General features: G+C 42.0%; 2 protein-coding genes across 2 annotated transcripts; both read right to left on the reverse strand.

Moving 5' to 3' along the window:
- Window positions 1-3464: 3464 nt before the first annotated feature.
- LOC311305293 (trace amine-associated receptor 13c-like) lies at window positions 3465-4448 on the reverse strand (the record flags this gene model as incomplete). The annotated part of the gene is made up of 1 exon (XM_084432905.1): window positions 3465-4448. One exon carries the CDS (start codon window positions 4446-4448, stop codon window positions 3465-3467), a length of 984 nt encoding a protein of 327 aa, XP_084289031.1.
- A 7701-nt stretch (window positions 4449-12149) lies between these two features.
- Window positions 12150-13232, reverse strand: LOC311304681 (trace amine-associated receptor 13c-like; the record flags this gene model as incomplete). The annotated part of the gene is made up of 1 exon (XM_084431858.1): window positions 12150-13232. One exon carries the CDS (start codon window positions 13230-13232, stop codon window positions 12249-12251), a length of 984 nt encoding a protein of 327 aa, XP_084287984.1. The 3' UTR covers window positions 12150-12248.
- Between the last annotated feature and the right edge of the window lie 3147 nt (window positions 13233-16379).

The raw sequence follows: 16379 nt of genomic DNA on the forward strand, positions 1-16379 counted from the left end.
AAAAAAAAATTCTCCATAATTAATTCCTCATCAGTATATCGCACACTGGCCAGGAGATGACAGTGTCCACTGCAGTCCGTAGAATCATCAATTTGGAGTGCAAATTTGCCACTTTTGTTTAGTTTTTCGGTTAGTTGTGTTTCTATATCAGCAGCCATGTCATCAATGCGACGTTTAATCGTGTTGTCAGATAATGGGATTTTGTCAATTTCTTTGACAGCGTCCTCACCTATCATTACCCCTACGATTTTTTTGCAGGCTGGCAAAATGAGTGATTCAGCAATGTTATGGGGCTTCTTTGATTTGGCGATTAGCTCTGCTACTAAGAAGCTTACCTCCTGAGCTTTATCAGACACACGCACACATGACATCATTTGTTGGTTCTGTTTAACATTTTGTGCTTTTAGTCGCTTGAAGTAGCCTATTCTATGTCTTTGCTGGTTAAACCGTGGTGTTTCGTGTCTAAATGTCTCTTCAGCTTACTCGGTACCATTGCTGCATTTGATAGCTTTTCCCTGCAGACGAGGCATTCAGGCGTGGGACAGCTAGCTTCTCCGATCCATGTAAAACCGTAAGCCAGGTAGCTTTCAGAGTACTGTCTAATTTTATTTTTTTTGGGTGGTGGTGGTCCCGGGTTGATGTCCGTCGGTCTTCTGGGCTGTGACATTTCTGCTTTTCTTTTGTTTAAACTTATAAATGTATCCATATTTGCCCTGTCCTGTCAATCTGCGTGAAATATAAAATTGAGCGCCCTAGCCAGTTGTCACGGCACCCACTTTGGGAACCACTGCTCTAGCTTACTGCGTTTGGGGGTCTCTTGTTCGCGAGGCCAGTCAAGCTGTGACCTGGCTACCGCTCGATTAACCACCTCGAGTAATTCCTCGACGGATTTATCATTGTGCGAGGAACGCTCAGAGAATGGCTGCTCGAAGTCCGCAGACCCAAGAGATTCATCATCGTCCCTCGCGTGAGCCGAAGAAGCACCGGAGCGCGCTTCGGGATCACGCGAGGAAACATGTGGATCTGGTGAACGAGCAAGCGAAAGGGACGGACCCGTCTCTTGCTCGTTAGCCACATTCATTTGGGAGCACCACGATGGTAATGCGGGTGCGGACTGAAAGTAGCCAAGACAAGCACGAAGCATTTGAATAATTCGCAATGCTCGCACTCGCTTTACTCCATTGCAGCGACCACATGCTCCTCCCCCAAACACACAAAGCAGTAAGCGTGTGTATCCAGTTCTGACATAGGACGAGAACATGGAGGGACACAGCGCTTATTCTGCTGTTGACTCATTTTTAACCGGCTGATTTCTTTTAACTTGAACTCTTTTCACTTGTTGTTGAGATGAGAAAGAGAGGAATCTGCACACCGCCAGTTATGAAAACTAACTCCTAACAAAGATCTGAAGTGAGTTTTGTAGAGAGATAGACGCACTGACGCGCTTTTGAAAGGGAACAGCCAGTTAAATAAAGTTGCTATGCAGATCACAGTGGGAGAGATTTTCTCTGAGTAAAAAAAAGGAGAATGCAAAGCAAAAAACCAATCAACTGCAATTAGAGCCACAGTGTGAACAGACACGCTTGTTGCTTGAAAATTCACTAATTTAAAACCGAGCACATCACTGCCAAGACAAATAAAGTGGCATCACAAAAACTAACAGCAGATCAGACGCAGCTAAAGAGAGGATGAGGATGTTAGCAGGAGTGTGGAGCTGCTTGAAGTGACTACCAGAGATGATCCACACACGGTCAGAAGAGCCACAGCTGCTGCGGCCACATACAGAATCACATAGACAGAGAAAGAAACAGATCTCTCTGGACAGGAATATTCCTGACAGTCATCAGTTTGGATCATTGCTGTAAGATTCATTCTAGAAGAAACATCCAACTTCCTTCATATACTAACCACAAATAAAGATCTCTGAATATGCTATTTGTCTTTCCAACAGCTCTGAACTCATCCAGAAGAAAAGAGCTAAAGAGTGTCACATGTGGTTATGAAGCATATTAAGTGTTCTGCTATTCCAACAAATCTCCGTCTGAACACACAGCTAGTTTTCAAAGGCCTTCATTAGAGGAAGATGATCTTTGACCCCAGAATGCTGTAATTACAGCATCTACCAGCAGGGGCTGACCGAGCCACACTAAACAACCAAACCTTCACCTTGAGCTAAACTAGAGGTGGACAAAATAAAAACACAGGACAGCATCTACAGAGTGGTACAGGTATGATGTAAATTTGTTGACCAAAACACAGAAAAGAGTTTGCATTTTAGCACTTCCGGTTTCATCGTCCCGAAGTCAAAGTTTTTTTTGAATGGGGTTCAGTGGAATTGGTAAAATGGCTGTAATAAGGTCTGTGGTGAACACAAGCTCAAGACACTTGAGTACATCAGTGTTATCCCACTCGTGGTTTTTGTTAAAGCTGTTAAGTGTCTTGAAATATTCATAAAATTGTGTTCATCTGAAAATTATCTTGATGGACAAAACGTGTATCATAAACTTTTTTTGGTTGTTGTTTTGATCAGAGAGCTTGTTTTATGCAATAATCCAAAAGCCTGTGGAAAAAATCCTATAGGGTTTTTGTCAAAGGGAAAAAGTGTGATGCCAGATAAGTCTCTAAGATGTCTGCTAAAAAGTGCTAAATCTGGAAAACATCTAAACATCTGATAAACGTCTCAAGGCTGTCTCTGTGTCTCTGTCTTTAAGTTGCATTTGAACATATTCCCCCGGTTTCACAGACAAGGCTTAAAGTCTTAGACTAAAATGCATGTTTGATCTGTTTTAACTGAAAGCAACTGCCACTGATATATCTTAAAATATGTCAGTGCCATTGTTTTGTCTTAAGATGCACACCAGTATGTTTTGTCCTAAGGCAAATTTATAAAAGCAACTTAAATGCCCTGATTGAACTAAGGCTTAATCCTAGCTTAATCTAGTCCAGTCTGTGAAACCCGGCCATTACGTTTTAAGATGTTATTTATTTTTAATATTATTTTATTTAAACTGTATTATATAGCCTACACATTGAACATGTTTATTCTTATAAGGTATATAACCTAAACTAAACAAGAAAGAATCTGGACTTTAAACAGAAAAGATTCTAAACTTTTATATATACAATAGCTCTTATAGTATTCATTATTTTTTTTGTAAACATTTAAAAATAACACAATATAAAATGCAGTCTTTATTGGCATATGCACAGCCGGCAACTGAAGTTTCAAATGCGATCACATGTACTCTGGGTCCATATTAGAGCCTGTTGCCAGAAAAGATCAATGTGTGATACTGATAACTGAACTGTATTTCGGCAATATTTAAGGAAATGATCAATAGCTGTTTTGTAGTCAAGACTCATGTTTAATATAAAAAAAAAATATTGTACATTAACCTAGACAAAGTATATATATAAAAAAACAGGAAAAAACAGGGGAAACATTTAGTCTTATATTCAATGACTTACTGCACATTCATCAGAGAGGAGTCTTCATTAAACACTTTAAATGTGAGAATTAATTTTAAGCTTTTCTGAAACCAAGGGTAAAATAAGGCGTACATTATGGGATTAATGGTGGAGTTCAGATAGAAAAACATTGAAGCAACATCTCTGACATAAATTAGGTCAGCATGTTCATATGGAATCACTAAAGAACAAATATTATATGGCAGTAAACACAGGAGAAACACAAAGACCAGAATCCCCAGCAGTATCGCAGCTTTTAGCTCTGATTTGTCACTGACTCTGTTTTTAGAGGATTCTTTGCTGTTGTGAACCTGAAGGGCTCTTATAGCAGTCACATGTTTCCTAACAATGACAAAAATATAAGTGTATAATATTATGATGAGTGTACATGGCATAAGAAACACAAGCAGGAGATCAATGAGGGATGAACCCCCATCTATAGTATAAACACATTCTCCTGGACACATGACAGTAAAGTTTCCATTAATGAAGAGAAGAGTGAAGTTATAAAGGAGTGAAAACAGCCAGTTAAATAAAGTTGCTATATAGATCACAGTGGGTGAGATTTTCTCTGAGTAAAAAAAAGGAGAATGTAAAGCCAGAAACCGATCAACTGCTATTAGAGCCACAGTGTGAACAGACACGCTTGTTGCTTGAAAAGCCACAAAATTGAAAAACGAGCACATCACTGGTCCAGAAATCCAACATGACTCAATCAGCAAAATCAAATGAAGCGGCATCACAAAAACTCCTACCAGCAGATCAGATGCAGCTAAAGAGAGGATGAGGATGTTAGCAGGAGTGTGGAGCTGCTTGAAGTGACTAACAGAGATGACGACCAGCAGGTTTCCACACACGGTCAGAAGAGCCACAGCTGCTGCGGCCACATACAGAATCACATAGACAGAGAAAGAAACAGATCTCTCTGGACAGGAATATTCCTGACAGCCATCAGTTTGGTTCACTGCTGTAAGATTCATTCTGAAGTACATGGAAGAAACATCTAAACAGTGTTGTTCCCCTCTGACTTCCTTCATATAGCCACATGCGTAACTGCAGATAAAGATCTCTGAAGACGCTATTTGTCTCTCCAGCAGCTCTGGAGAAACACAGTCAGTCCTGGAGGCTCCACAATAAAGACATTCTACAATTTATGTTTCCTTTTATACACTTGACATGTTGACTCTTTCCAAGATCAGCACCATCAAGGGAGAAGAACATACAGCTGGGAGATGAACTGATTTAGAAAAGTTTGATACAAAAACATATACAGACTTATACAGGCTTTCAATGTATAACATTACAAACTTCTAATCTTTAAATCCTGATGTATGTAATCATCACCGTGTTCAAATATGCCTATACTTTCCTTTGAAATACTATGTGAAAAGTTCCTTAACTACACTTTATTATCACATGAGGCCACAAGAGAAGATTTGTAAATGGGAGAGAAGCAGCATGCGTATAGAGTAAGACACAACATTCATGGCGGATGTAATATGTCTGGATTGTGTTCACGCAAACACAGCTACTTTATTAAACATCTTTTATGGTCATAAAGTATGTGCTTCATTGTAGCCTACCTCTGACAGTACGTGATTATTTTTGGAGAAGTAATTCATTAAGCCTATTTGTTTAAAATATCTAGGTGTACTGATTATAGAACTGGAACAGCTAAGTGATTCTGCAAAAATATTAATTATTTCTGAGTAACAATTAAAAATAAAATACAAAAATACAAAATGACAAAAAAATACAGCCTATATGGCCGTAAATGCACAGGCAGCAAATTAGAGGTTCGAAATATGATCGCATGTCTAAATATATATATTTTTAAGGGGTTGTAAGAATGGCGAAATTTGTTGTACTCAAAGAACTTGCAGCGCATGGTCTCAGACGACATTGCACGTGTGACGTGTGGGATAGCAGAGCGCGAGCGAAGAGAAATCAGACATGAGATAGTATTTCGCCTCACCAATTAGGCGAAAACCTTGTGGGAGAACTTTTACTGCACACATAAATACGCGAATCGTACAAAGTTATTAGTTAATGCTGCCATTTGATACACAATCGTAGACTATGGGTGCTTCTCAAACGTAAGGCTGTGGCTTCTTAAAAAAGCTTAAAAATGCTGCCTTCGGTAATGGTTACTTTACAGAAATGAGGCAGTCTCTATGACGTATGCAGCCGAGAAATGAGACCTCCGTAGGACACAACCTTCAAAATAAGACACAGCTTGTGATAGTTGAGCTGAAAAATAAAGATGCCTTCTGAATGTTGCGATTAGGTCAGCTTGTATGTAAATGTGTGAGGCGTCGGTTGTGTATAAACGCATGAAGACGAAGGAGCATCCGTAAATACCTATAATGACAACCTAAACGAGAATGGGCAAGGAATGACAGAGAATACACGGTATAAATACATGGAGCTAACAAAAGGAACTAATGAGCTAATTGATGGGCAACAGGTGAATATAATAGCCGCTTTCCGACCAAGTAGTTACAGGAACTTAGTTCTAGGAACTGTCCACTTCTAAACAGTTCTAAGAACTACTCTCCCCCAAACTCAGTTTTGCTGTTTGCGTTCGCACTGGCCAAGTGGCCATAGGAACTGGTAGGAGGGGTAAGGGCGTGACGCAAGCATGGTGACTTTTATTTTGACGGCGCGACGGACCTTTATTTTGGCGGCGCTGAGAACGCCAGAGCAAACAATGCTCGCATTCTCTGTGTTTATTAGTTATCGATCTGTCTAACAGTACTGTTTAATATGTTATTAGATAGAACTGTTATAGAAAGTAGACAGTATATGAAAAAAAGGTTATTAGCCTATGCCGTGTGGTTGATGTCCAGTGTTGCTAGCTGGGCAGATAAACATAATCATGTTTGGCTTGGTCCCCGCAAAGTTGCGTTGGATTTTCTCTTCAGCATAAAGGTTTAGAGACCCTTCTATCATTGTTTTCCATGTTTGTATAGTTAGTTTCTGGAGTAAATATATAGGCTATAATCTGTGTGTTTACATTCTAGCTGTTTTAAAAATGGCGGGTGCTGGTGTTCCGCGTGCGTTCGGTCAATCAGCGTACACTAACGTCACGGGTAGTTCCTATAGTGCTGGTTTAGACCCTACTCTGAAGTAGGACCTAAATTAGTTCCTCCAAATGGAGTTCCTAGAACTAAAATCGTTCCTAGTTCCTGCGGTGCGAACACGCCGACATCCGGGTACTTTAGCCAATAGTTCTAGGAACTGTGAAAAGGTTCCTCCGGTCGAAAGCGGCTAATGACTAAATCAAACACACAGAAAACTAGGTCACAGTGGAAATACAATGAAACAGAACATAGCTATAACAGAAGCTCCCCCTCCCGGAAAGCGTGGCCTCGCGCTGTAAAGAGTATATCAGAGAAGGAAGGGAGGGGGCTCTGGAAGAGGACTAGGAGCTGGAGAGGGGCAAAACAAAACTTTTTCGATTTCATACAGCGCTGTACAGATCAATCGCCCGCCAACTTGAAGTAGTGCATGCCAGTTTGAAATTAGGTCTTTCTGACTTGAGACAGCGCCGATGCCACGTGACTGTGGCGTATGCCATCAAAGTGCCACGGGAGCATTTGAGAGCCGCCGGCTGATTCAATCTGCGCAGCTTCTCCAGAACGGCTGCACGAGTTCAGATGACGACACAGCTGATCCACGATTGGCCGAATCCATCGCATGGCAACGTGTTTATTCGACACCTTCAGTTCCACTAATGTTCACAAATCTGTTTTTTATAACAGTAGGCTGATGTTGAACTTTATTCTTGTACAAACAGACGCTGTATTAAGTAGTGCATAAAGTATTAAATAGAAAAGTATCTGAAACGTCTGTGTATTTCTCAAATATTGCATTTATTTCACTTCAGCTGTGGTAAAGTATCCAAACACCACGTGAGCGTCCACTACGGGAAGCAGAAAGTGTCCGACTTCACGTCTCCGTTTTCCGCTCCTGCCCGCCTGCATGCGTCGAACACAAAAGTCCAAGGGGGAGTGGAGGGTGGGAGGAGCCAAGAGGGACCCCGGAGCAGGAGGAGCTTGATGTTGGTCCAGAGACCAGCCAGGGCGAGGCCCCAGGGCGGAGTCGCAGGTGAGAGAGCCATGGTGAAGATGACTTGATGGAGGATGACCGACGAAGATGCAGCCACCAAAGATGGAAACACTGGCGGAGCCAATGAGCTGGGCTGGGTGCAGCTGGTAAACTGAAGATGCTGGACAGATCTTTACAGCGTGTTGGAGATGAAGAGGGGATGAAGGACACCAGCGGTGAAGCGGTGATTTGAAATCACTGAGGTGTTCACATAACATGCAGTTAGATTACAACCTTTAAACAATATAACGTCACATATAAACTTTTTTGTAGTTAAGACTTTGAAGACTTTGGGCCCTATCTTACACCCGGCGCAATGCAGCGCCAAGCGTGAGTAAGTTTCAGCCTGACGCAGTTATCATTTTCACGTCCTGGGAGGTTACTGAGCGCGACGAGCCGGTCCCCAGTCTCTCTGAGCGGGAGCGCGACTCGCCACACTCTGCTTCTTAACCTCCCTAGATCTTGAAGGACCGGGGAGAGGTTGGGTGGCCGATGGCCCCTATCCTTGAGTGCGGCGAGGAAGAAACTGGACAAATGCTTCCTCGTGTTTCTTAATTTCTCTAAATCTGGTGACTACGGAGTTAACTGCATCACCAAATAAACCAGAGGGGGAGATCGGGGCGTCAAGTAAAAAGACTCTCTCTTTGTCTTTGATGCCAGACAGATTGAGCCACCGATGCCTCTCTGTGCTCACCAAAGCAGACATTGAATGGCCGATGGTGTGGGCCGTTTGTTTGGTGGCACGAAGAGACAGGTCTGTGGCTCTGCGAAGCTCAGTGAAAGCTTCCTCATCAATAGTCCCCCCCGCACTCAAATCCTTCAAGAGGTCAGCCTGGTATGCCTGTAACACCACCATGGCGTGCAGCGCAGCACCAGCCTGACCTGCAGCTTGGTAAGCTTTACCCACGAGAGCCGACGTTGTTCTACACGGCTTCGAGGGGAGGGTAGGTTTCTTCAGTGAAGATGCAGACCCAGGCGAGAGATAGCTCGAGAACGTCTCTTCAACCTGGGGCATCTCCGCATACCCACGTGACTTCGCACCCACGATAGTCGAAAAAGTTAACGACAAAGGCACGAAGATACGCGAGGTATATGGTTTACTCCATGATTTAGATAGTTCATCATGGAGGTCCTCGAAAAAGGGGAGAGCCTGATGTCGTGGTCCCTCCCCCTTGCCACCGGACAGAAATCTATCCTCTAGCTTACTGCGTTTGGGGGTCTCTTGTTAGCGAGGCCAGTCAAGCTGTAACCTGGCTACCGCGCAATTAACCACCTCGAGTAATTCCTCGACAGATTTATCATTGTGCGAGGAACGCTCAGAGAATGGCTGCTCGAAGTCCGCAGGCCCAAGAGATTCATCATCGTCCCTCGCGTGAGCCGAAGAAGCACCGGAGCGCGCTTCGGGATCACGCGAGAAAACATGTGGATCTGGTGAACGAGCAAGCGAAAGGGACGGACCCGTCTCTTGCTCGTTAGCCACATTCATTTGGGAGCACCACGATGGTAATGCGGGTGCGGACTGAAAGTAGCCAAGACAAGCACGAAGCATTTTGACAGTGAATAATTCGCAATGCTCGCACTTGCTTTACTCCAATGCAGCGACCACATGCTCCTCCCCCAAACACACAAAGCAGTAAGCGTGTGTATCCAGTTCTGACATAGGACGAGAACATGGAGGGACACAGCGCTTATTCTGCTGTTGACTCATTTTTAACCGGCTGATTTCTTTTAACTTGAACTCTTTTCACTTGTTGTTGAGATGAGAAAGAGAGGAATCTGCACACCGCCAGTTATGAAAACGAACTCCTAACAAAGATCTGAAGTGAGTTTTGTAGAGAGATAGACGCACTGACACGCTTTTGAAAGGGAACAGCCAGTTAAATAAAGTTGCTATGCAGATCACAGTGGGAGAGATTTTTTTCTGAGTAAACAAAAGGAGAATGCAAATTAAAAAACCGATCAACTACTATTAGAGCCACAGTGTGAACAGACACGCTTGTTGCTTGAAAATTCACTAATTTAAAACCGAGCACATCACTGGTCCAGAAATCCAACATGACTCAATGAACCAAGACAAATATAGTGGCATCACAAAAACTCCGGCCAGCAGATCAGATGCATCTAAAGAGAGGATGAGGATGTTAGCAGGAGTGTGGAGCTGCTTGAAGTGACTAACAGAGATGATGACCAGCAGGTTTCCACACACGGTCAGAAGAGCCACAGCTGCTGCGACCACATACATAATCACATAGACAGAGAAAGAAACAGATCTCTCTGGACAGGAATATTCCTGACAGTCATCAGTTTAGATCATTGCTGTAAGATTCATTCTAGAAGAAACATCCAACTTCCTTCATATACTAACCACAAATAAAGATCTCTGAATATGCTATTTGTCTTTCCAACAGCTCTGAACTGCTCCTCACCTAAACTCAAGTTACTCTTGGAGGCTCCACAATACCAGATAAATATGGGCTACAACCTACACAGCCTTTTATACACTTGACATGTTGACTCTTTCCGAGACTGGCGGCATCAAGGGAGAAGAACATACGGCTGGGAGATCAACTGATTCTGTTCATCCAGAAGAAAAGAGCTAAAAAGTGTCACATAGAACTAAACGTGGTTATGAAGCATATAAAGTGTTCTGCTATTCCAACAAATCTCCGTCTGAACACACTTTCAAAGGCCTTCATTAGAGGAAGATGATCTTTATAATTCGTTCGTTACATTTATATAGCGCTTTTTCTGAGACCTCAAAGCGCTTTACATAGATGGGGGAATCTCCTCAACCACCACCAATGTGCAGCATCCACTTGGATGATGCGACGGCAGCCATATTGCGCCAGAACGCCCACCACACACCAGCTTACTGGTGGAGAGGAGACAGTGATGAAGCCAATCAGTAAATGGGGATGATTAGGAGGCCATGATGGACAGAGGCCAAGGGGCAAATTTGGCTAGGATGCCGGGGTTACACCCCTACTCTTTTTCGAAGGACATCCTGGGATTTTTAATGACCACAGAGAGTCAGGACCTCGGTTTAACGTCTCATCCGAAGGACGGTGCTCTTTTGGCAGTATAGTGTCCCCGTCACTATACTGGGGCATTAGGAACCACACAGACCACAGGGTGACGCCCCCTGCTGGCCTCACTAACACCTCTTCCAGCAGCAACCTGGTTTTCTTAGGAGGTCTCCCATCCAGGTACTAACCAGGCTCAGCCCTGCTTAGCTTCAGTGGGCAACCAGTCTTGGGCTACAGGGTGATATGGCTGCTGTATCTTTGACCCCAGAATGCTGTAATTACAGCATCTACCAGCAGGGGCTGACCGAGCCACACTAAACAACCAAACCTTCACCTTGAGCTAAACTGGAGGTGGACAAAATAAAAACACAGGACAGCATCTATAGAGTGGTACAGGTATGATGTAAATTTGTTGACCAGAACACGGAAAAGAGTTAGCATTTTAGCACTTCCGGTTTCATCGTCCCAATGTCAAAGGTTTTTTTGAATGGGGTTCAGTGGAATTGGTTAAATGGCTATAATAAGGTCTGTGGTGAACACAAGCTCAAGACACTTTCAAGTTTTATTCTACGACATAAAATACATCAGTGTTATCCCACTCGTGGTTTTTGTTAAAGCTGTTAAGTGTCTTGAAATATTCATAAAATTGTGTTCATCTGAAAATTATCTTGATGGACAAAACGTGTATCATAAACTTTTTTTGTTGTTGTTGTTTTGATCAGAGAGCTTGTTTTATGCAATAATCCAAAAGCCTGTGGAAAAAATCCTATAGGGTTTTTGTCAAAGGGAAACAGTGTGATGCCAGATAAGTCTCTAAGATGTCTGCTAAAAAGTGCTAAATCTGGAAAACATCTAAACATCTGATAAACGTCTCAAGGCTGTCTCTGTGTCTCTGTCTTTAAGTTGCATTTGAACATATTCCCCCGGTTTCACAGACAAGGCTTAAACTAGTCTTAGACTAAAATGCATGTTTGATCTGTTTTAACTGAAAGCAACTGCCACTGATATATCTTAAAATATGTCAGTGCCATTGTTTTGTCTTAAGATGCACACCAGTATGTTTTGTCCTAAGGCAAATTTATAAAAGCAACTTAAATGCCCTGACTGAACTAAGGCCTAATCCTGGCTTAATCTAGTCCAGTCTGTGAATCCCGGCCATTACGTTTTAAGATGTTATTTATTTTTACAATTATTTTATTTAAACTGTATTATATAGCCTACACATTGAAAATGTTTATTCTTACAATGTATATAGCCTAAACTAAACAAGAAAGAATCTGGACTTTAAACAGAAAAGATTCTAAACTTTTATATATACAATAGCTCTTATAGTATTCATTATTTCTTTGTGAACATTTAAAAATAACACAATATAAAATGCAGTCTTTATTGGCATATGCACAGCCGGCAACTGAGGTTTCAAATGCGATCACATGTACTCTGGGTCCATATTAGAGCCTGTTGCCAAAAAAGATCAATGTGTGATACTGATAACTGAACTGTATTTTGGCAATATTTGAGGAAATGATCAATAGCTGTTTTGTAGTCAAGACTCAGGTTTAATATATTGTACATTAACCTAGACAAAGTATATGACAAAAAAAAAATAACAAAAAAAATTCATTTTGTCTTACATTCAATGACTTACTGCACATTCATCAGAGAGGAGTCTTCATTAAACACTTTAAATGTGAGAATGAATTTTAAGCTTTTCTGAAACCAAGGGTAAAATAAGGCGTACAATATGGGATTAATGGTGGAGTTCAGATAGAAAAACATTGAAGCAACATCTCTGACATAAATTAAGTCAGCATTACTGTACGGAACCACTAATGAACAAATATAATATGGCAGTAAACACAGAAGAAACACAAAGACCAGAATCCCCAGCAGTATCGCAGCTTTTAGCTCTGATTTGTCACTGACTCTGTTTTTAGAGGATTTTTTGCTGTTGTGAACCTGAAGGGCTCTTATAGCAGTCACATGTTTCCTAACAATGACAAAAATATAAGTGTATAATATTATGATGAGTGTACATGGCATAATAAACACAAGCAGGAGATCAATGAGGGATGAACCCCCATCTAAAGTATAAACACATTCTCCTGGACACATGACAGTAAAGTTTCCATTAATGAAGAGAAGAATGAAGTTATAAAGGAGTGAAAACAGCCAGTTAAATAAAGTTGCTATGTAGATCACAGTGGGATAGATTTTCTCTGAGTAAAAAAAAGGAGAATGTAAAGCCAGAAACCGATCAACTGCAATTATAGCCACAGTGTGAACAGACACGGTAGTTGCTTGAAAAGACACAAAATTGAAAAACGAGCACATCACTGGTCCAGAAATCCAACATGACTCAATCAGCAAAATCAAATGAAACGGCATCACAAAAACTCCTACCAGCAGATCAGATGCAGCTAAAGAGAGGATGAGGATGTTAGCAGGAGTGTGGAGCTGCTTGAAGTGACTAACAGAAATGACAACCAGCAGGTTTCCACAAACGGTCAGAAGAGCCACAGCTGCTGCGGCCACATACAGAATCACATAGACAGAGAAAGAAGCAGATCTCTCTGGACAGGAATATTCCTGACAATCATCAGTTTGGTTCACTGCTGTAAGATTCATTCTGAAGTGCATGGAAGAAACATCTAAACATAGTGTTGTTCCCCTCTGACTTCCTTCATATAACCACATGCATAACCACAGATAAAGATCTCTGAAGACGCTATTTGTCTCTCCAGCAGCTCTGGAGAAACACAGTCAGTCCTGGAGGCTCCACAATAAAGACATTCTACAATTTATGTTTCCTTTTATACACTTGACATGTTGACTCTTTCCAAGATCAGCACCATCAAGGGAGAAGAACATACAGCTGGGAGATGAACTGATTTAGAAAAGTTTGATACAAAAACATAGATGGGCTTATACAGGCTTTCAATGTATAAAATTAAAAACTTCTAATCTTTAAATCCTGATGTATCGCCGTGTTCAAATATGCCTTCTTTCCTTTTATATAGTATGCGAAAAGTATCTTAACTACGCTTTGCTATTACATGAGGCCACAAGAGAAGATTCATAAATGGCAGAGAAGCAGCATGAGTATAGAGTAAGACACGACATTCATGGCAGATGTAATATGTCTGGATTGTGTTCACATAAACACAGCTACTTTATTAAACATCTTTTATGGTCACAAAATAATCGCTTCATAGCCTACCTGCCCTGACACTAACATGATTATTTTTGGAGAAGTAATTCATTAAGCCTTTTGGTGAAAATATCTAGGTGTAATGATTATAGAACTGAAACAGCTAAGTGATTCTGCAAAAGTATTAATTATTTCTGAGTAACAATAAAAAAAAAAAAAAAAAAATTGACATGACAAAAATACAGCCTGTATGGCCATATATACATCTAGCGATATATACATTTTTTTTATTCTATTTTTAAGGGGTTGTAAGAACGACGAACAGTTGTACTCGAAGAACTTGCTGAAAAAGAAAAGAAGACCTTTTCTCAGACGACGTTGCGTGTGCGGAAGAGCAAAGCGCGAGCGAGCAGTAGACATGTGAGATTGTATGGAAGGCCCTTCTACGAACATGGTTTGAATGTGTTTTATTAAAGTCTTCGGGTCAGCGCCCTTCTTAATTAACATTAACTAAGATATTAGATCAAATTCATGTGCCTACTCACCAATCAGGCGAAATTACTATTGTTATAATTAAATATTTGATTAGATTCTATTTGCTTGCTCACACCACAATGAGAGCGGAGCACATGGCGAACTGTCAAAACAAAGCCATGTGACAACGAACATAAGGACAAGAAAACAGGTGAATCAGACCGGAGACATGACAGCACCCCCCCTTAGGGACGCTACCTGGCAACCCTGGGAGGGATTCCTGTGAAGGAAACAGAGTAGTTTGGTAACCAACAGAACATTGAAATGGTGACAAACCCGTAGATGCTACCAGCAGGGAATTTGGGGCATTTTCCACCCACATCAACTGTTGACACCAACAACTAGGATTCTGGAATGCCAAGCAGTGGAGGGCTCTTTTGAGATTTTGGTTGGTTAGCTCACACTGCCTGTTGGTCTGGGGATGGAACCCTGAGGACAGACTCGTAGAGGCCCCAATCTGTCGGCAGAACACCTTCCAAAACCGTGAAACAAACTGGGGTCCCCTGTCGCAGGCCACATCAACCGGTTGGCCATGAATCCGGAAAACGTGGACGACCACCACCTGAGCTGTTTCCTTGGCTGAGGGAAGCTTGGGCAAAGGAATGAAATGGGCTGCCTTAGAGAAGCGGTCCACCACCGTCAGGATCACAGTGTTACCTCTTGAGGGTGGAACGCCAGTGACAAAATCAAGGCCCAAATGTGACCAAGGATGAGAGGGAATGGGTAAGGGCTGGAGCAGACCAACGGGTGGGTGGTTCAAAGTCTTGTTCTGGGCACAGGTATAGCAAGCCAACACAAACTGCCTGACGTCCGGGCCCATGGAGGGTCACCAAAACCGCTGGTGGATAGCAGCCAATGATCTCCGAATTCCTGGGTGACAGGTCTGCTTGGATGTGTGTCCCCACTGTAGGACTTCAAGGCGCAGTACCGCTGGCACAAAGAGTCGACAGACAGGTAACTCACTTGGCACCCTCTGCTGATGACGGGCCTTCTTCACTCCCCGCTCAATGCCCCAGGAAATGGACCCCACCACCATAGGCATCGATTTCGGGGGGGACGGGGGGGACGGGGGGGACGGGTACCCACCAGATTTCGTCATGAGTCATTTTGTACCCACCACTTTTAACTTCCGTCCATATTAATTTGACTTTTGGTTCGATTTTTTTGACCGTTTTCAGTGGTTGTGACGAGCAATATGAGAGAGAAATTTGGTAATCATTGTCTGACCTAACCAAAAAACATTATAATATTCATTTTATTTTCCGTGTTAGCATTTATGAGGGAAAAAACAACGTGTCAGTTCTCGGTTACGGACGTGAGCGCTCTTGAAAGCGGCACTAAAAGACTGCTTTAAAACTTTTACAGAGACCTCAAACAGAACAGCTGCCTCAAACATACAGCTTTGTATTTTGAAATACAAAATTTCGTTTTGTATTAATTATATCTTAATTTTAATCAATATTTCATGAACCAATTGCCTGGATTTAATAAATAAGAAGTAAATATAGCAGAATCACGACATGGAGGCGCCGGCGAGTGAACTGGAGTTCGTCTCATAAATGAACCGAAACTCAGCGTATAATGCACATTCACATTCACAGCGTATTTAGACACATTTAGACGCATTCATAATCATTACTTTTACCGGTTCTTTGTGGCAAGCTTTATGCGTGCGGTCGTGCGCTTGAGTGCGGCTATATTACGTAAGCTCATTATCCTGTAGGCTATATAAGTAATTAAATTAATATAAAGGGGCGATTTGTCCACGAATGACTTAAATGAACAACTAGCCTACTAGTCGACTAGGAAAAAAACTTTTAGTCGGAAGCAGCCCTTATTCCACATATTTTCGAACCAGGCAACAGGACATCTGTGTTGAGCGAGCGACCCTGCGGAATGAACGAGCGGAGCGGAATATTCAGAAATGCGCTCTCCACTCACAAGCTCTGATCGGAACAAACCCGAACCTCACTGTCTGCTGAACTTGCGCAGAAACATCAAAATATAACCAGCTTTTTAAAATGGTTTTTAAAACTAAACACTATTTTAGCACAAATTATGAGCTTATTGGCGATTTTTTTATAATTATT

This window comes from Rutilus rutilus (genome assembly GCF_951802725.1).
Source record: "Rutilus rutilus genome assembly, chromosome: 15".
Taxonomy (NCBI): Eukaryota; Metazoa; Chordata; class Actinopteri; order Cypriniformes; family Leuciscidae; genus Rutilus; species Rutilus rutilus.